We start from the raw sequence: 20036 nt of genomic DNA on the forward strand, positions 1-20036 counted from the left end.
GATGAATGAGGAGGGACAAATACCACTTGCCTTCACCAAGAACTTTTAAAAAATAGCTATGATTTGCGGATTCAATTTGCATCTTTTAATAGAAGGATGGGCATGGTTCAAAATCTAGCTGCAATGATTGTTCTTTTAAAAAAAACAGTTGTTGCGTTGCGTTTGGTGGTGGCTTGTAACGTTGGATTTGCATACATGCATCGCATGTTGTTTAAGAACGCGACCAGGTCAAAACCTATGAGACATTGAAGCCAACGTGTCACAAATTGCCAGTCAACTTCGTACTTCTCAAATCAAAATTTAGACTTTTAGTAGGTGCACCCCCCTCGCCAGCAACTTTGACCAACTTCCATTACACCAATGTAATTTCGAATTATTTGACCATCAATATGATGCAAAAGATGCGATTAAGAGTATACAATAGCAAGATTTGTTAGATTCACAAATCATACAACTCATTCACACACATAAATCCATGATTAGCGAGAAGGTGTTTGAAATTTGGTTTGCGTGTAATAAACATGTGGTCCAGCTATTGGCAGCAAAACATCATGCTACTATCATCAGCCTAACTATAAGAACAGTGATATAACGTTGAACAACAACTTGGTTTAAACTTTAAGTGTGATATTCGAGGGGGACTCAGTTTTTTCAACTCGTGTTTTAAATGCACATGTCCGTCAATCACAGGGAACAAGCAGGTCTCAAGAACACATTTCAAGTTGAAATTGCATCAATACAAAGTGCATGGATGTTGCACCAGTACAAAGAATGAATTAAATAGGAAGACAAAAACAACAACAATACAAAAATGAGGGCCATGGCCAAAATTTCAACAGGGTGGTTGGTTGTTCTCCTGTTGGCTCTTGAAGCAATTTGTGAACAGAGGATCAGAGGAATGTTAACAGCGTGGGAAGAAGAGAGAAAAGGAAAAAAGAAAAGGCAAAACGTGGTATGTACATACCCACCACTTTACCTGCGATAATCTTCACGGATGAAACTCTCGAATGGTGTTCCTGTTAGTACCTTGCTTACATCGTTCCAGTTTCCAATTTGGCTAGATAAGGACCCTTTATGTATCTTCACCTGACGGCTCTTCAAATCCATTTGAGGAACCTTTAGAAAATCCTGAACATCCCTTAGTTTCTGGAAACACGAGGGACAATTCAAATGTCAAGACCCCTTTTACAAACATATAAAGAACTTGTTGCAGACATCATGCAGCAGGTAGTGACTTACGGTGCGGTTTTTTACAACATCTTCATAGTACAGGATAATATGCCTGGTGCTCTTGAAATACTCCAAGGCTTTGGTCGTGGTTTCATTCACTTGTCTAAGCTGTGCAATCAGCAATGTTGAATTGATTATAGGCCTGTAGTTTGCAAGCACTTCTGCCTGAAAATGTAATCAGAACCCAGTAACATGAATAATTTTTAACTGTTTCTTTAATACATTGACAGACTTGAACATCTTGAATCAAATACAAGCATTGATGCAAATGTTCAACCACGAACATTTAAACTCAAACAGGTACACATGCACAAAGAAAAATGTAGAGACCTCCTTGGGTGAATGAACATGAGATTTGTGAGTCCCGTTTAATAGCTTAGCGTTCTTATCATATTCATTTGCAAGTACAGAAACCATCCGGCGCAAAAGATTCCTTCTGAAAAGAAATATGAGCGAAACACCATGTATTCTGAAGTACTCAGCAATTTGTTCGTGATGCTGCATCAATCCCTGCATTAAGTAACAGATATTATGATATCCTCAAATCTCACAAGATTAAGGGCCTGTTTAGAAGAAAAGAAAAAGGAAAAACAACAGATATTTAGCTTCTCCATAAGCCAAAAATAGTTTCTACAAAAGTTAATTTGTAAAATTTTTATAATATAACTTCTCTAAAAAAAATTTAGCGTATGCATATGTTAGTTTTAACTTATAAAAAAAGGTTCATTTTTCTTATTTCTCTCTCCTAAGTCTTTATTGAGAAGTTTATACAAACAGGTCTTAAGACAATACTGTATATAACAAAAGTCAAGGCTAGCATGTTAGAAGGCCTGCAAAGAAAGAAGTACTATATTACTGGTGTTGCTTTTGATAGGCTTGTTTCTAGGTTGTTTTTTGTTTAGAACGTATTGGCTCCTTTCAGATACCAAAATGTTCCTAACAGTTGCAAGAAAGGAAATTCAAATATAGGGAATCAAATGAATTAGCCTCACTCATAAAAAATTAATTTAGCATCATCAAGTGTCCTTGCCAAAGAGTGGGCAACTTATATACAAAAGTTCAGTCAAAATGTTGAGAAATATTATCAATACAGATTGTTGTAGCATCAGAAATTGTGTCCACCAGCCTGTAGTAAGAAACATGGTAATACTTAAATTATATTTTCAAATATTTGAGCTTATTTGAAAATCGACATGCAGTTCGCGACTTCTATATTTTTAGGAACATAAAAGCAATTAGACAAGAGACAAGTCGTAGTTCATTCTCAACCAGGTTTTATTATTATACTTTCTTCTAAATCTAATTAGGTTGTGTTGTAGAGTTGGCTTATACACTCGAGCATTCAACTAACTAACATTCAAAGAAACTCCAAGAACCATCCATCATATGCAAAACCATTCAAACATAAAAAAGAACACCGTTCTTCATTGAACCTCCATCAGCATATGTTATGTAAACATTTCTTAACATACACAAATCATCTAGGAAGGAGTAAAAAACATCGCAAATACCAAAAATTAAGTAGTACTGAAAAGCTCAGCTAGACAACCTAGCTGAAGCTTTACAACAGCTACAGCTTGAAAACAACAATTATAAGAATGTCAAATTGTAAAGAACACAAAATAAAAAGGTCATGCGTGCATAGTGTACAATATAGTTTGTGTTGGTGCTTGCGTGTAAGAGAAAGAGAGTTAATTCTAAGTCTCCCAAGTATCATAGTTCTGTGACCCTTTAGAAAAACTGGGAACATGTGCCTACATCTCATAAACAGTTTAGACCTCATGAAAAAGCATTACATCCCTCTAAATTCCAAATCAGTCGACAGATACATCATTCAACTACTAGTTCAAAAGAATAATGAATTGCATTCCAGATCTTTGTATTATTCTTCATATCAATTTTGACAAGTTTCCTTTATGGAAGTTGAGGCAAAAATACAACGCGGGGAAGTCAAAACATAATTAGACCTCCCACGTCTTGAATCTCATGCATAGATGGTAACAAGAACAAAATCATTAATCATATCTGAAAGTAGATTTCACCAGGCAAAATCCTCAATACCTGACACTCCCTAAATGTAAGAGAAAGTATCCCACATCCCTTGAGCTTTTTTACCATCATTAAGTGATAGCATTCTCTAAATTAAAATTTACAATTCCATTTTTCATTAGACTATGGAACTTGACACTATGATAGAGTGTAAGGGTCAAACAGAGCAGCAGCTAAGCCATGGCCCTAATATATGGAAGGTAGGAGAAGGGAAAGAGGAGCACATGGAACATATTAAGGGACAGACAGTTACCCTGAGTGATTAAGGAACGTGACCCAGTAGCAAGAAAAGGTGGAAGAGGTCATGAAAAGAGGAGGATCGTGAATGGAATTCAGAAAAATACTCAGATTTATGGTCCAGCCTTTTGGTTGGGCAAGGAGTAGCAGTCATTATCTTCTAGTAAACTTATTTCATTTCTTAGTTATCCTCACCATTTAGTTGTTTCTTCCATTACTGTTATATTTTCAGTTCAACAGAGTGTGATTCTCTTTTAACTGCGAGAGTGTCTTTAAATTGAGCCCGAACTGAATGATCATTACTTTTACACAATAAACCTGCATATTGTACACTAGTTTAGCTAAATCACTCCAAATGCAGCGGTCAGTCTTAGAGGAACAAGGGGAAACCATCAGCCTAGCTTGGCAATCATAGATTTAATGAAAATTTGTAAAGGCATCTTAAGAACTAACAACAAACTGGAGTTAATATATAATTTGGTCTTCGAAAATGGCAACTTGAGCTTCTTTGATTTTTAAATATTTTCATCGATACATTTGAGCGGGCGTGTGTGTACAAACTAGTCCTTTGGTAACAAACTTTGTTAGCAAAGTTAACTACTTGATAGGGTAAAGTTGAAAAAAGTTGACACTTTTGAAGACCTATATGTAGAAGTGGATATTCTGGGACTCACTCAAGCAACGCAAGTTGTAACCTTAAAGGATCAGATTGTACATTAAATCAAACTTAACTATGTGTATATCAGTTATTCAGATGAAAAAAAACAGAGAAAAATGATTGACTGTTGCCAAAAGATACAAAAAGTGCTTCAAAGAAGACAAGTATTTCTTAAAATAAAAGGTCATCCACAAATAAAACAACCTTTACCTGATTCAGCATCCACTTCAAGCCAACAGCAGTGGTGCACTCATTTTTTGAAGCACTACTTAACCAGTCTAGATTATAAATTGTATCCAGCGTCTCTGTTATTGTTGAAATGTTGCTCCTTCTCACCTTAACTGAAAATATTTCCCCATTTGAACTTATGTTATCATGACTATTTAAAAACGTCTCAAACCATCCACTCCCAGATCTCTGCATCGACAGAATAACAAAATAGCGCACAGGGTGGCAAGCGCATTCCGCCCTAACATAGAAATACCAAGCAAGAAATATCAGTAAAATTCAGACATATTTTGCAACAAAACCTTAGATTTAAGCAATATATTAATAATTGCACCTGCTGTAAGTTTTTGGTTTAGGGTAGTGCACATAAGGAATCTCCCAAGGTTCAATGTTAGGTTCTGGGCAGGGCTTTTGTTCAACCTTGATCTCTAGAAAACGAACCTTAGTGCCAGTGCCTATCTGCTTCAGACAAATTGAAAATATATACACGCCACTGACCATGGCAAGGGTCAACACAACTAGCCTCCACACAAACGTAGAACTCTTCCAACTCTTCACAAGCAAAACATCCTGTAACCAAGAACCAACCACATTTAAATCGATTTATTTGTATAAAACCATATACCATAAAGGCATAAGCATGGTTAATCCCGCACCTGAAATAGATTGAAAGCCCACAGAATCTACATCTTAAGGAAACTACCCAATCAAACGCCTAATAACCATGACCTTAAAAACACATATTCGTAGGGGTTATTTTAAGGAAGCAGATCGGACAATTTCACGTGCCACCCCATGTAAAAACAAAATAAAAAATGAAATCTTTTACTTCAAATTTTGGGAGATTTGAGGATTAGAACAACATGGCACGTTGAAAGGTAAAAAAATTACACTTACCTTAGCGAAGGAAGAGAGATCATCGGCCATTGTTGACGAGCTCAAAAAGAATGCAGATGAAAAGGCATTTTTCGGGTACCTTTCTAAATTCTTTCTTCGGTTTTTATTCTAAAGCTTTTGTTTCAGCTCTCATTGCTGCAACCAGTAACCACACAGGCCAAAAAATGGAGGAAAAGCAAAAGGGGTTCCTCGATGAGATGAGGTGCGTGCGTGACACTGAGCTTTTTCTTCTCTTTCTTTTTTCCTTTTTATTATTTGTTCTTCTTTTTTATCCCTTCTCTTTTTTGGATCTGGTGAAAAATGAAATAATTATTTCTAAGCTTCTAATCTTGGATTTCAGATATAGCTACACATATTTTCGGTAATCTTGCACTATGCCACACTCTTTCTTTGTGTTCGGAAGTGCTTCGAATATCGTTAGGAGTGAGGACGGTTGAGTACGACCAAAGAAAAACGACATCATGAGTGCGATCCATAGCCTCTTAAACGACATCATCTGCCTTAGTTTGCAATCCATGAGATCCACCACATGTCTGTACCAAAACAAAATTATGACAAATTAAATTCATAAAGTTGACAATTTTAAACATTGCACACCCACGTGTCATTAATAAAAACTTATAACAATTCACATTTGTTTCATGTCTTTAGGAAATAAAATAATAATTTTACGTTGAATAATATAAAATCAGTTTAAATTTAAAATATATAATTAAGTACTTTATAATTAATTTTATAATATTAAATTAGATTTAAAATTTAATTTTAATATATTACTAGACATATAATTATAATTTATTTTAAATAAATTTATTATTTATTAAATATCGGTTTAAAATATACAAATCTTATTTTATAAATTTTAGTAAATTATATTTTTTGAAATATTTTTTATTATGATAATTAACAAGATAATGTTTTAAAAATTAAAAAGAGAAAGAATGTTATCCCTTTTTACTGTTAAGAGAAAAATGAAAAAAAAATGATAATAAAATGAAAGAATATTTCTCGTTTTATTTCAAATTCAAGATGTTAATTTCAATCATATAAAGTGGCTATAAATTTTTTTATTAACAAAAAGCTAAAAAAATATTTTTAAATTAAATTATAATTAGATAATATAGAATCCTAGTAAATTCGTTTTATTACAAATGTAATTATTTATCAATCAATAAAATTTTAATAATAAATTATAAAAGAAGAAATACTAAAAATTCAATAATTCTAAAATATAATCAATGAAACTTTAAATATAAATGATTCTTTTAATATTGACTCTTACTAACATCTCATAACATTTTTTTTGTTAATTTATAAAAGGTGTGAAGATATTAAGTAAGCATTGTGATTTGTTAACACTTCATAAATTGTTTACTCTCGCAATTCATTTATTACTTTCATATTTATAAGGATGTCAAAACAAAAACAGTGGTGTCATAACAAAAATAGTTGATAATAGTTATTATGTAAATAACGACAATTGAATATACTTGAAGTCTTTTTTACAAACATTCCACAATCTTAAAGATGACATTGGGAACAAGAAGATCAAGAAAAAAGACTAAGATTGACTCATCAAACATACTTAAAATATTTTTAGTTTTGGTTTCTTCGCCAAATTGTTATAATTTTTTTTTTCAATTTTATTAAAAGAGCAAATAGTTTAATAAATTACTAAAAATTCATATTTCTATATTGGGAACGAAGTCGCTACTTTTTTTTTAGTTTAGGCTATGTTTCAATTCACGCCTAGTTTGCTTTTATATCTAAAAGTATTACGGAAAAGTAATGTGACTTTTACAAGAGTCATTCCCATTAAAGGCAACTTCATCTTGAATAATCATGAATAGGAAGATTGTAGGAGGTGGTTGAATGTCATGTGAGCCAAATACCATGTAAAAGTAGTACACAAAGTCTATATTTGAAAAAGACATAATTACATTTCATTGGTACGCAACTAAGAGTATAAATGTGTAGCACAAATGAATACAAATAGAGAAGGATTTAGAAACCTAACAAAGAGAAATCATCAATGATAATCAAGTAATTATTGGAATACTATGGATTCTTTCTAGTAATTTAGCTTAGTGTAGAGCATAGTATTTGGACTATGAGTGAATATTTATATTTTCATTTAATTTTTAATTTTGGAATCTTAATTGATTTTTCCTTTTTTAAAAAATTATTATTATAAGAATTTTTTATAACTAAGTTTATTGAGTTTATGATACAAAAATATATTAAAATTAATTTTTTTAGTTGCATAAATATATTTTGGATATTTTGATGTGTGTAGTTCCAACTAAATTAAAGCTCATGAATGTATGAAAATAAATTGATTAAAAATTTATGACACCAGGTGATAAAGACAAGAATAACAAGTAATTAAAATCATAAAAGAAGTCCAACATTGGATGAAGAAAGTAGGGAAAACATCAAAAAGTGAAGAAATGGTGATGGTTGAAAAACCATTTTAGCTGTCGAACTGAATTTAGGTAAGATAGAAAGGGGAACTCCTCCATTTTCCCTATTTTTCTATGTTTAGGAGAAATGTAGTGTTTGTAAGAACTTCATTAAAAATAAAGGATCATTTAGCTTGGAAGTTCTTATATTTTGAAATAGAAAACTCATCTGCAGGTTTTCCAAGAGGATCTTTTAGTAAAGAGAAGAGATGTGACATATTAGTAGGGCCATTAGAATCATTTGAAGAGAGGGAAAAACCAAGTGAAAGAGAAAGGAAAAGAAGTCATTCCTGCATAACATAAAATGTGCACTGGTTGTTTCGTTGGGAAGACGTTCACCATTGGATCAAGCTGAATTTTGGAGAGTGAGTTCCATACATATGGTTCTTCATTCCGAATGTTCGGATCATTAATCAAATATTTAGTTTGGAAAAAAACAACCTCGCATCAGCAGCTCTTTTTTGGAGAATTTTCATCTTCTTGGTTTTCATTCGTAAGCATTATGCTTAGTTAGTTTGGCGATTGAAAACCCCATTCGGTGTTTTTATTGGAGACTCTTTTGCACCCAATTATTGATCACAGGGGATTACTCTTTGGTCTGAAGGACTCGTGGTTTTTACCTTTACATTGAAGGGTTTTCCACGTTAAAAATTGTTGGTGTCTCTTTGTGCTTTCAATTATGTTTTTGCTCTATTTATTTGGTGCTCCTTGTAGATTCTCATAAGAAAGGAGATTAAATTTCCGTGTGTTATTACTTTTTGTTAAGTTGCTATTGTTTTTGGTCGTTTTTCCATTAATAAGGATGTGGTAATAAGCATATGCATTATAATTAGGTTTATTGGGGGTATAACATCTCAACGATTGAATTTGGATGATGCAAGTGATGTATTATATGTGTTTGAGTATGTTTATATGGGTATGTGATTGATGAGCATGAGAGTGAAGGATAAGTCTACTTGTTTTACCTCCTAAATCATGGTTCTATCTACGAATATGTACTTCCTTTTGCCTTGTGTGCATTAGAATGGTTATGTATTGAGCATTCCTTGTGTGGTGGTGAAAGTGTGTTCCTTGTCCTTGTGTGGCAACACTACATGTTCCATAGCTGGATTGCGAGACTACTCGAGCAGATATGTAGGGAAGGCTACAGATGATCTATAGGGGAGGCTACAAATGTCCTGTAGGGGAGGCTACAGGTGGACTGTAGGAGTGACTATAGTCGATGAGGTAGGGTACAAGAGTGAGACAGACTCTTTCCACTATGGTGTTATGGTACGATGATGCTCATGGTGTTGTTCATGATTGAGATAGTCATGATGGTGGTGTATTTATGATGATGATCATGGTACTTGAGATGCTCCAGGTGTTACTATGTTGATAGTGGTGTTACTATAATGGTTATAGTAGGTAGTTAACATAGGTGCTAATGGGTAGATAGACGAAGGGTCTAAGTGTGAGATGTTGGAGATGACATTAATGGTTAAAGATCGATGATCGAGTAATTCATCATGTTTGAATTATTTATGTTAGAAGATTAGGAATCCTTTTGTTATTGCTTTCATGTATGAGGTGTTTGATTATGAGTGATATAATCAGAATGTATGTATCTTGTTGTGTGTTTGATTATGGTTGATATAATCAAAATGTATGTATCTTGTTATGCGTTTGATTATCGTTGATATAATCAGTATGTATGTATCTTGTTGCTATGATTATTTTATCGGTAGCTTACCCCATACATGTTTTTGTTTGTGCGTTTGTGAATGAAATTATCGACGATGATCGTATAATGTGTTATACGTAAGTAGATAGTGTTATAGATGTTCTAGAGACGTGCTTGACTTGAGAGAGGATGGAGAGTAACTTTGGGATTCAATTAAAAGCTAATTTATTTTACAAGTCAAAATAATATAATTGGAGGGTTTCCTTCATTATTTTAAAATAATGTAATTAGATAAGATTTTATTTAAGTATGTTTATGTGTTATAATAAATTTTAAATTTTACCTATTTTTAATAGCACCTGACATCTTAAAAATCGATGTATTACACATTCTCATTTAATTTTCAAACTAGAAATGTTTCCTAATGATAACTAAACTTATTTAGGTAAAAAAAATTAAATAAGCTTATTTTGAAAAAAGAAATCAAAGTAACTCAAGGACCTCCTCAAAAAATTTAATTAAAAAGTAACTACCCACCTTTACATAATGGGCTAGTGAAGCTGTTTGTAGTTGATTTAATAGATGTAATAGAATAAATTTAATTGTATATTGATACGTTTAAAAATTAATTTATAAAGTAATTTTTTAAAATTAACTTAGTATTAAATTCTTTTAAGTTGAATTAAAATTAACATAAATTTTAAATCAAAATAAAAATGTATTCTAATTTTGTAATATATAAAATAATTATATTTGAAAATAACAATACACTACAATAAATTATTATACTTGATATTAAAATTGAAATTTGTGAATTTTATTTATTTGTAATTTTAAATATTTATTTCTAAAATAAAGTTATTAGTAACATTAATTTTATTAAAAAATTCAATCTATTAATCAAAATTTATAGTATATAAATATAATATAATATTTAGAAACATAATTATGTATAAACTTTCGTAACTTTTCTTTGGTATTTAGAAGGGAAAGTCATAACCTTTTCTTTTTCGTGTTTTCCATGATAATTTCCTAAACACAACGAAAAGGTTGAAACAACGTTGAATAATGTGCGCCGGACCACGTCAAGGAGACAAGTATTATGTATTGTAAAATCACACGTGAATACAGTTTTTTTTTTTTTTTATAATATTTTAATAAATGATAACATATTTTTACTTTCATTTAATACATGATATAAGAACAAATTAATCATAAAAAGTAAACTTTTAACTTTTTTTAAAAAAATAAAAAATTAAGAGAAATAATGTTAAATAAATCCAAAAAAAAATTATGTGTATAAAAGTTTATTTTATTATTTTAATATAATGCATATTTTAATTTTTTTACTGAAATTAGAGTACGTAATACAGTAAGTAAAACAAATGTGTACTGTGTTCTTTAAAATTATGTTTCAAAATATCTTTTTCTTATAAATTGTGTAAATTTTAGAAAGATAGTGATTACAACTTTTTAAATAATTTTTTATGTCAAAAAGTTGTAAAAAGTATTTAATAACTTTTTTACAACACATATTTGACAGTTTGTGATGAATCTGTTTTAAATATTTTTTGAACATAAATTTAAATAGACTAATAAAATGATAATATGTATTTTATTTTAAAAAAAATTGTGAAAATGTTGTCAAAATATCATATTCCAAAAACGTTTTCTACTTTAGAAAGCAGTTAAACCGATTTTATGGCAGTTAAACCGATTTTATGGCATTGTCTCCAACCATCAACCGTTTCGATTGTTTCTGCCTACCATTTCTCTTTTATTCATTGCTACCAAACTCTCACATATTCTCCATATTTTTCACACTTTTTCTCATTCCATCTTTCTTACATCTTTTCTCATCACTGCAATGGAACCAAACATCAATCCCGGCGAGGTTGTGCGCGAGTTTCCTCGCCTCTTCCGCGCCTACAAAGACGGCAGAGTCGAGCGTCTCCTCGGCACCGAAACCACTCCTGCCGGAACAGACCCCACCACCGGCGTTGAATCCAAAGACGTGACCATAAACCCGCAAACCAACGTCGCCGTCCGCCTCTACCTCCCTTCCACCGCTTCCTCCTCCTCCTCCTCCTCCAAGAAACTCCCTATTCTCGTCTACATCCACGGCGGCGCCTTCTGTGTCTGCACCCCCTTCAACCCCGCCTACCACAACCACCTAAACACAGTCTGCGCGGGCGCCAACGTTATCGTGGCCTCCGTTCACTACCGCCTCGCCCCGGAGCATCCCCTTCCCGCCGGGTACAACGACAGCTGGGAGGCCTTCCTGTGGGTGGCCTCCCACGCTGCCGGTTCCGGCCCGGAGCCCTGGCTCAACGCCCACGGCGATCCAAAAAACGTGTTCATTGCCGGTGACAGCGCCGGCGGCAACATCGCGCACAACGTGGCGATGCGAGGCAGTGCTGAGGGGTTCGCGGGATTGAAGCTCCAGGGGATGGTGCTGCTTCACCCATTCTTCGGGAGCGATAAAAAGGATGAGCTGGTAGAGTATCTGTACCCTACCTACGAAGGACCGAGCAACATGATGATCCACGCCCCGCTGGATCCGAAAGTGTCGGATCTGGCGTGTCCGAGGTTGCTGATCTTCGTGTCAGAGAAAGATTTTCTGAGGGACAGAGGATGCAGCTATTACGAGGCGCTGAAGAAAAGCGGGTGGAAGGGTGAGGTGGAGAAGGTGGAGTTCCCCGGAGAAGACCATGTGTTTCATCTTTTTCAGCCGTCTAAGAAAAATTCCTTGGATCTCGTTAAACAGTTTGTCGCATTCTTGAAGCAAACCTCCTCCAGCAGCTGATTCATTGGTTAGATTATATATCATCACCCACTTTCTCATACTATACTCTTTAGTTATTGTTGCTTTTATTACCTTTTAGAAGCTCCTGCCCTCTGGATTTCTCTGTCTTCTTCTCCAGCTAGCTAAAGCATAGCAGGAATAGAATTTTCACGTGAATTCAAAACTCAGAATTTTGTTTCCGATTGTGTTTTTGTCTGAATACAGGCATGTAACTGTCTTTCAATATTCTCCCGTTTTCTTTCTCGTTTCTATCCATAAGTGAACACAGACATGTGACTGTCTTTCAATATTTGCTAGAGTTTTCTTTGTCGTTTCTATCCAGTAATTGCTTTTTGAGTTCATATTCTTTGAAATATTCATACAATTTCTCAAGAAAACTGAGAGAAAACAAAATGAAGTACTCTAATCTCTCTCGTTATATGTTAGACAATGCATTTTAAAAAAAAAAATTGACATAGATTTTTTCATAACATTTTGACACATCATTTTCACTAATTTATTATTATTTTTTGTTATAAATGTATAATATTAAAATGTTGGTGAAAACAAATATGTATTAACATTTCGTTGTGTTTTTTTCATTGTACCATTATATGCGGGAAGAAGTGGGTATACTGTAATGACGTGTATTTAAGGCATATTTAATATAGCAGTGGTAGACTCACATGGTGGCAAAAAAAATAATCACTTTTAAGTGAAAATGAATTAGTGATTTTTTTGCCCAGTACATATTGCGTTACTAACCTGCTCTATCACTTGTTCATTTGAGTAGATTTGGAGGAGAGTAATTGTGTAGATTTGAGAGGATTTGAAAGTAATTTTTAGGCTTAAATCCTTAATTGGTCCTCATGTTAGGAGGAAATTTTCAGTTTAGTACCCGCTTTTAAAAGTGTATATATTGGGTCCCCATGTTTTGCAATTTGTGTCAATTTAGTGAATTAATGACACTTCAAACAAGTTTGTAACAACAATTGGAAGGTGTCCAAATGTTCATACAGTTAATAAACATCCTGCAACTCAAAATGACTTGTCCACTTGCAATTTTCAAGACAAATTGACGGTTCAAAGGGACTAAATTGACACAAATTGCAAAACATGGGGACCCAATGTATACACTTTTAAAAGCGGGTACTAAACTGAAAATTCTCTCTTAACATGGGGACCAATTAAGGATTTAAGCCTAATTTTTATTGTTGTTTATTTGAGTGAATTTAGAAATAAACGAAAGTGAATTTAAAAGTAAAGTTTGTGAAAATTAGTATACGATAGATTAAAAAAATTTACTTCCAAATTCACTTTTATTTATCTCCAAATTTATTAAAATAAATCACAAATTTATCTTCAAATCCTCTCAATTCCTCTTCTCCAAATTCACTCAAGTGAAAAAACGAACTGAGTAGACGAACTGAGTAATTGTCATATTAAGAGAAAAAGGAAGTTAGTCGTATATAAATAAGAAAAACTCCTATGGCGGGGCATATTTTCACTTGTAATTGAGATCTCAAAACGTAAAAGAGAGTGTTACAGCATCTGTTTTGGATTCAATAAAGAATCCATTTCAGTTTCCCACAGTGGTTTTGCGACAGCGTGTGACAACAGCGTCGGGGTGGGTGTGACATGGTGACGCACGTGTGGTAGTGACATGGGACAGAGGCAAGGGTTTGTGGCTTGTGGCGCATTCTTTTCAGAAGGAGATCCGTCCCCGGTGTTTGTTTTTTGCGTTGGTGTTTTTTGGCAGTGGTGTCTGTGCAGCAGCGACACGGGACACAGGCGAGGCCTTTTGGCTTGTGTCACGTTGTATTTAGAGGCAGTCTCATCCCGACAGTGGCCATGTGACAGTAGTGGCTGTGCGGTAGTGGTGTTTGTGCGACGGTGAAAATATCCATAACCAGCTATAAAGTTTGATCACTCTACTCTGCACAAATCGTCAACAAGATCAGGAAGACATATCAGAAGTGCAACAGTTCCTTATTTCTCATCAACACAAGCTTCAAGAGAAAAACAAAGTTTTGATGACAACAACCTAAGAAAAAAAAATGGGAAAACTCTACACTTTGACATAACAACAAAGGAAAAGGAAAATAACTTATTAACCATGTTCATTACCCAAAATAAAATATTGATTAAGGAGATAAACTAAAATATACACATTGGACATAAAGCCAAAGTCAATTTTACTTCACAATTAACCATATTTTAAAACCATGTTAATCCAAACGTTTTCAGTTAAGTGCAATGTTCTAACGAACGAAACTCTTCCATCCAATGCCCTCAATGAATAATTAGAATTGAACCATTATTTGCAAAGATCTCCAAGGGATTGATGTCACTCTTAGTTCAACATCTATTATTTTTTTTAAAAGTAAAATACACATTTACTAGTGAAAAAAAATTATAACGACTTATTACGATAGATGAAATCCACATGTCATAACAAGTTGATTGATGACATCTTCGTAATAAAAATAAGAGTAATTATGACATACTATAGGATGATACAATGACAAAATTGAAATTATGTTCAAAACATATCATGACAGGTTTAGGAAGCCATGTCATAGTAAACCTTTAGTATGATTGTTAATTTGGCACCTGCCATAATAGGTTGTATGCAATGGCATTTTGGTAATAAAGTTCAAAACATATTATCACAAGTAGTAAATCGTCTATCATAGAAGCTCTGAATCCCTATGTCATAACATAATAAATAGCACCGCTTCTCATTAACTGCTCAACACCACACCTCTTCTTTTCAATTTCTTATCTCCTTTTTTGTTTTCTTTTTCTGTTTCTTCCCTCTCCTTATATAAACCTTCTCTGCTTGTATGATGCACAATTAATGAAATAACACAAAGGGTTTGATAGCTTTCTTGCTCTATTTTCCTCTGGTTCGTATCTTTGGGTTTCCCTTTTCTTTCCACAATGCACAAAATGCTTCTGTTGCTGCTCTTCTATGATGGTATCAAAGCTCTTCCTTTGAAGAGCTCTCTTGCACCAACTCTAACTCCCTTTTCTTTACTTTCTTTTGCTTTCTTTCACTTTGTTTCAAAATTTCATGCATAATGATAAAATATTATAACAATTCTTCTAGTTTTCTGTATCTTCATCCTGGTGAAAGTCCAATTGTTTCCCTTGTCTCTCCTTTCCTTGAATCAAATAATTACCATGCTTGGAGCAAATCCATGTTTACTACTTTAAGTGCTAAGAACAAGGTCTAATTCATTGATGGAACTACTAATGAACCACACAAGGAGGACGTCACTCACAATGCTTCGAAGAGGTGCAACAATTGCTTGCGGCGCGACGCAAGGAACTTGCGTGAAAATTCAGCAGCGGTTTTGATTTTTGTTTGTGGATCTGTATTTGCCTTGCTGTTTGGGTTGTTCGACTTCGCAGGTGGTGGGGTCGCTCATGGTGGTTGCGGTGGAGATTGGGCTTGATGGAGACGCGAATGGATTCTGGATTGGAGGAGGAGCTCGCGACGGCGTGGTGCCTTTACTGGAGAAGAGTCTGCGTCGCGATGAGGAGATGGTCTGTTAAAGTTGATGGGTTTTGTGATCTGGGTTCTGCTTGGTTTTTGGATTTGCAAGTGATGAAGATGAACGATGTTGCTGCTGTTGATGGTGCAACTGATGAAGGTTGAAAAACAATTATTTTCATATGTCAATTTGGACCAAATTACACCCTTTACTACTCGGAATGAGCTTAAAATCAAGCAAAACTCAATAAATGAGTCTGAAGAGAGTCAAAAGCTGTTTTTAGAGATTTTATGCTTGTTTTGCATTGTTTTGTAGCTAATTTGAGAAAAAGTAAAAAATGCAGTTAAAGATACAGGTCGTTGACTCAAAAAAAAAGCAGAAAAATGAAGATTTGAAGAGTCGACGCACCTCCCGACGACAATGATAAAGGTTTTTGGATTGATTTGAAAGAATGGTTGAATTATCAAATGGTTGGAGTGCGGAAAAGTCAAACAAAATGCAGAAAAGTCAACCAGTCAATCGGAAAAGTCAACCAGTCAATCAGAAAAGTCAACCAGTTGACCAGAATGTTGAAAAGTTGACCAGAGTGCAGTTGACCAGCGCCGGGCGGTCGACTATGGCGCCGGGAGGTTCTGCGGATTGAGGGAAACCGCCCGGCGGTGAAATTAGGCGCCGGGCGGTTGTCAGATGGGCCTGAACCTGTTTTATGTTATTTTTTATGATCTGTTTGGGCTTGAACTTGTTTTATGTCATTTTTATGCCCTATTTAAAGGCCAGAACGTCTTAGGGTTTGTATCTTTTGATGACTTAGGCACAGAAACACACTTTTCACCCCTTTGGGGTAGATTTGGAGATGGTGACAGCTCTCCTTTTCTCCTTTTTAGGGTTTGTATCTCTTTCATTCCATTCTTCATCTAGATTCATCATGACAATGGTGAACTAAACCCTATTGTTGTTGGGGGAAACAATGTAATCTTTTGATACTCTCTTTTATTGAAACTCTTGATTATTTATATGGTCTCCATATGTTTTGATTGATAATTGTTGGGTTATCATTTGTGCTTAAGGCCTTTATCGTTTAACTCATTCGGTAACTGATGTTTGTCTTTATTGATATGAGGACGTACAGTAATGACATGAACTGGTGAGTAATTTCTTGATTTTGCAATACCACCTAGGGATAGGGGTAGGACTATCAATTGCGCTAACTTCTGTTTATAATGCGGTATTAATTNCTAGGGGAGGCTAGGGATAGCAAGCCAATAGTTAGTATTAGGCCCTTTTCGCCGAGGGATCGGGTTAAGGGGAGGCTAAGAAAGTCGCATAACAATTGAATTAATCAAACTAATATTCAAGGGTAGTAGGTAAGAGAGAGCGGATTAGATGAAATTGTAAACCCCCAACAACTCCATTCATTCATCCACTTTTGTGTTTAACCTCAATTGATCAAATTGCATTCATGTTTATTTTTCTGCACTTTATAAAAATCCCAAAATATTATTTTTATAGTCTTGATTGGTTAAGCAAAAGCACAACAGTTTAGTGCCGTGAGTCTCTTGGGAAAATGATACTTGGACTTACCATTTTATTATTACTTAAACGATTTGGTACGCTTGCCAATTTGTTAACAGCGACTGCGCTGCGTTTCTGCTGCCTGAGATGTTGCTCGATTTTGCCTTTCTCTGATTCCAATTTCTGATGCAGGTTGGTGAAGGAGATGACGACCATGCGAGGAGGTGCGAGTCGCGATTTGGTTGCGAGAAGGTGGCGTACTCGTGGTTCATGGTGGAGCGATGAGGTTGCTCGCGCCAGAGGTTGAACGGTGAAGATTGGTCGTGGAAGATGGTGGCGGTGCGACGACATGGTTGGCTGTAACGGCTAGGGTTTGCCTGGATTAGGGTTTCTGATGAAGATGGTGATGACGTGTCAAGTGGGCTGAGGCGGCAGGTTTTGATTGGTTCTCTAGTGAGTGCAAGGATTAGTGATCTGGCATCATCTGGGTGGTCTGATCTGTTTAGTGATGGACTGCCACGTGGCATGATCTTAGACAATCTGATTTAGGAATGGTAGGAGGGGTGTGTATAGGGATTTTAGGAGGTGCAAGGGTAAAAATTGCCTGTTTGGTCCATTTGTACATTATTTTCTAAATAAAATCTGATTTTGGGCCTTAAATTGTAATTTGGACCAATAAACTCTAATTTCAGCTACACAAATAAATATTTAGAACATCCAAGAATAATTTATGCAATTAAAATCACTTTTTAAGTTTTTTTTATTTTCAAACACGCTAAATCCAATAATCAGATATCCTCTTCAAATCAACCATTTAAGCACAAATATTCCATAAAAAATTTGAATTTTAAAGCATAAATGTGGGCATAAATATGCACTCATCAGTGGTCTCCTGGCTTGTCCACTTTGTTTCACCTGATATACGATACAACATTCTTTGGATGGACATCGCTCAAGCCATATGTGATGACCTCAAATCCATATTTTTTTCAGGGAGATCTTGTACACATTTTTGCATTGCAAAATAAAGCAGTTTGCTTGTGTCAAGGGAATAACACTGTCACGAAATTCTTTACTAAACTCCGTATCATATGGGATGAACTTAAGAATTTTTGTCTTGAGGATCGTGTACTGCAATTTCTTTACTAAACTCTGTATCATATTGCCAAAAGAAAGCATGAGGATCGTGTACTACAATTTCTTCGAGGCTTGAATAAGCAATATGGTAACATTCAATCTCATGTCCTTTTAATGGATCCCTTGCCCTTTATTTCCAAGATTTTCTCATATGTTGTGCAGTAAGAAAGACAAGTTATGAATAACAACTTTCTTAATGCTTTAGAAACAAAAATTGTGGTTGTTAATTCTGTTTCATGTCAAACTGTGGTAAAAATGGGCACACAGAATCCGTTTGTTTCAAGAAAAATGGTTTCCTTACCAATAAGAATTATACCAATCATAAGACTCGCTCTCACTGTGGTAAAGTTGGCCACACCATTGAGGTTTGCTACAAAAAAACATGGGTTTCCTCTTGGTCACAAACTTCACTATGGAAAAAAGCTTCATGCCCAAAAACCAAGAAATCAGAACTGAGAGTCAAGAAGATGCTCCTGATCATGTAGTACGACTAACACAACAACAATATCAAGCTTTAATGGCTCTTATCAAACCCACCTATGATACAAGGTCTGCATCCACTAACCAAATCAGTTTTATAGTCTCTACCTCCACTACTACAGGTAAAACCATTTTTGGTCTTAATTCACACAAAGATAAAGGTAGTATCTCTTGGATTTTAGATTCTGGCGCAATAGATCATGTTGTCTCTTCTCTTAATCATCTACAATCCTATGAAAAGATTATCCCAATTACTGTCAATTTACCTAATGACATGCAAACAAAAGCTACTCATAAAGGAGTTATTAAGATTTGTGATAAGGTCCTTCTAAAGGACGTGCTTTTCATTCCAGACTTTTGCTATATTCTTATCTCTATATCTAAATTGGTTGCATACAATAATTTATGCCTTACATTTACTAATACCATTTGTTCTATCTAGGATATGACAACAAACAAGATTAATTCAGTTAATTCTCACGCTGGCTTATACATCTTTCGTGACTACAACAACATTAAACAACATTTTATCAACTCTGTAGATAATCACCAAATATGTAAAGTTGGATGTAACAATCTTTGGCACAATCGCTTGGGCCATATGTCTGATAGACGTTTAAATATCTTAAGACAAAAATACCAGTATATTGACTAGAACTGATAACTGCAATGCCTGTCATGCTGCTAAACAAAAACGGTTCCCCTTTTCTCCAGTAATTCTTATGCTTTGCATCCTGTTGATGTTATAGATGTTGATATTTGGGGACCATGCTCTATTGTCTCTTTACACTCTCATAGATATTTTCTAACCATTGTTGATGATCATACTCGATACACTTGGGTATATTTGATGAAAACTAAATCTGAAACCCACCAACATCTCATTCATTTCATATGTTAAAAACCAATTTAAAACTACCATAAAGATCATTTGGTCTGACAATAGCAGTGAATTTACTATGAATGATTACTATAAGACTAAAGGAATAATTCATCAAACATCCTATAATGAAACACCCCAACAAAATGGTATAGTTGAAAGGAAACATCGACATCTTCTAAATGTCACTAGAGCTTTACTTTTCCATTCTAACATTTCTGTTCAATTCTGGACTTATGCTCTTAATTATGCTACTCTCCTTATTAATATTATGCCTACACCTATTTTGCAAAATAGCTCTCCTTATGACAGGTTGTA

At 34.5% G+C, this 20036-nt stretch overlaps 2 protein-coding genes across 3 annotated transcripts; one reads left to right on the forward strand and one right to left on the reverse strand.

Annotated features, from left to right (window-relative positions):
* Window positions 1-702: 702 nt before the first annotated feature.
* LOC106766986 (nodulation protein H) lies at window positions 703-5734 on the reverse strand. Of its 2 annotated transcripts, XM_014651791.2 has the most exons (7): window positions 5300-5734; window positions 5059-5131; window positions 4737-4972; window positions 4385-4643; window positions 1561-1740; window positions 1240-1395; window positions 703-1146 (listed from the first exon to the last, which is right to left on the reverse strand). In XM_014651791.2, the coding sequence occupies exons 3-7, from the start codon at window positions 4901-4903 to the stop codon at window positions 973-975; spliced, it is 936 nt and encodes a 311-aa protein (XP_014507277.1). In that variant the 5' UTR covers window positions 4904-4972; window positions 5059-5131; window positions 5300-5734; the 3' UTR covers window positions 703-972. The 2 variants fall into 2 exon arrangements, with proteins under 2 accessions (XP_014507277.1, XP_014507276.1); XM_014651790.2 differs by lacking the exon at window positions 5059-5131.
* Window positions 5735-11147: 5413 nt separating this feature from the next.
* Window positions 11148-12569, forward strand: LOC106767173 (2-hydroxyisoflavanone dehydratase-like). The gene has a single exon (XM_014652014.2). The coding sequence runs from the start codon at window positions 11292-11294 to the stop codon at window positions 12228-12230; it is 939 nt and encodes a 312-aa protein (XP_014507500.1). The 5' UTR covers window positions 11148-11291; the 3' UTR covers window positions 12231-12569.
* Window positions 12570-20036: the final 7467 nt, after the last annotated feature.

The sequence above is a fragment of the Vigna radiata genome, chromosome 7 (genome assembly GCF_000741045.1).
Source record: "Vigna radiata var. radiata cultivar VC1973A chromosome 7, Vradiata_ver6, whole genome shotgun sequence".
NCBI lineage: Eukaryota > Viridiplantae > Streptophyta > Magnoliopsida > Fabales > Fabaceae > Vigna > Vigna radiata.

Bases quoted from the DNA above. Each gene is read 5' to 3' on its own strand.
- LOC106766986 (XM_014651790.2), bottom strand. From the start codon at position 5,329: ATGGCCGATGATCTCTCTTCCTTCGCTAAG. The intron at 4,973-5,299 runs GTAAGTGTAATT...TCTTGGTTACAG, and splicing joins ATCTCTCTTCCTTCGCTAAG to GATGTTTTGCTTGTGAAGAG. The intron at 4,644-4,736 runs GTGCAATTATTA...TTTCTATGTTAG, and splicing joins AAACCAAAAACTTACAGCAG to GGCGGAATGCGCTTGCCACC.
- LOC106767173 (XM_014652014.2), top strand. From the start codon at position 11,292: ATGGAACCAAACATCAATCCCGGCGAGGTTGTGCGCGAGTTTCCTCGC.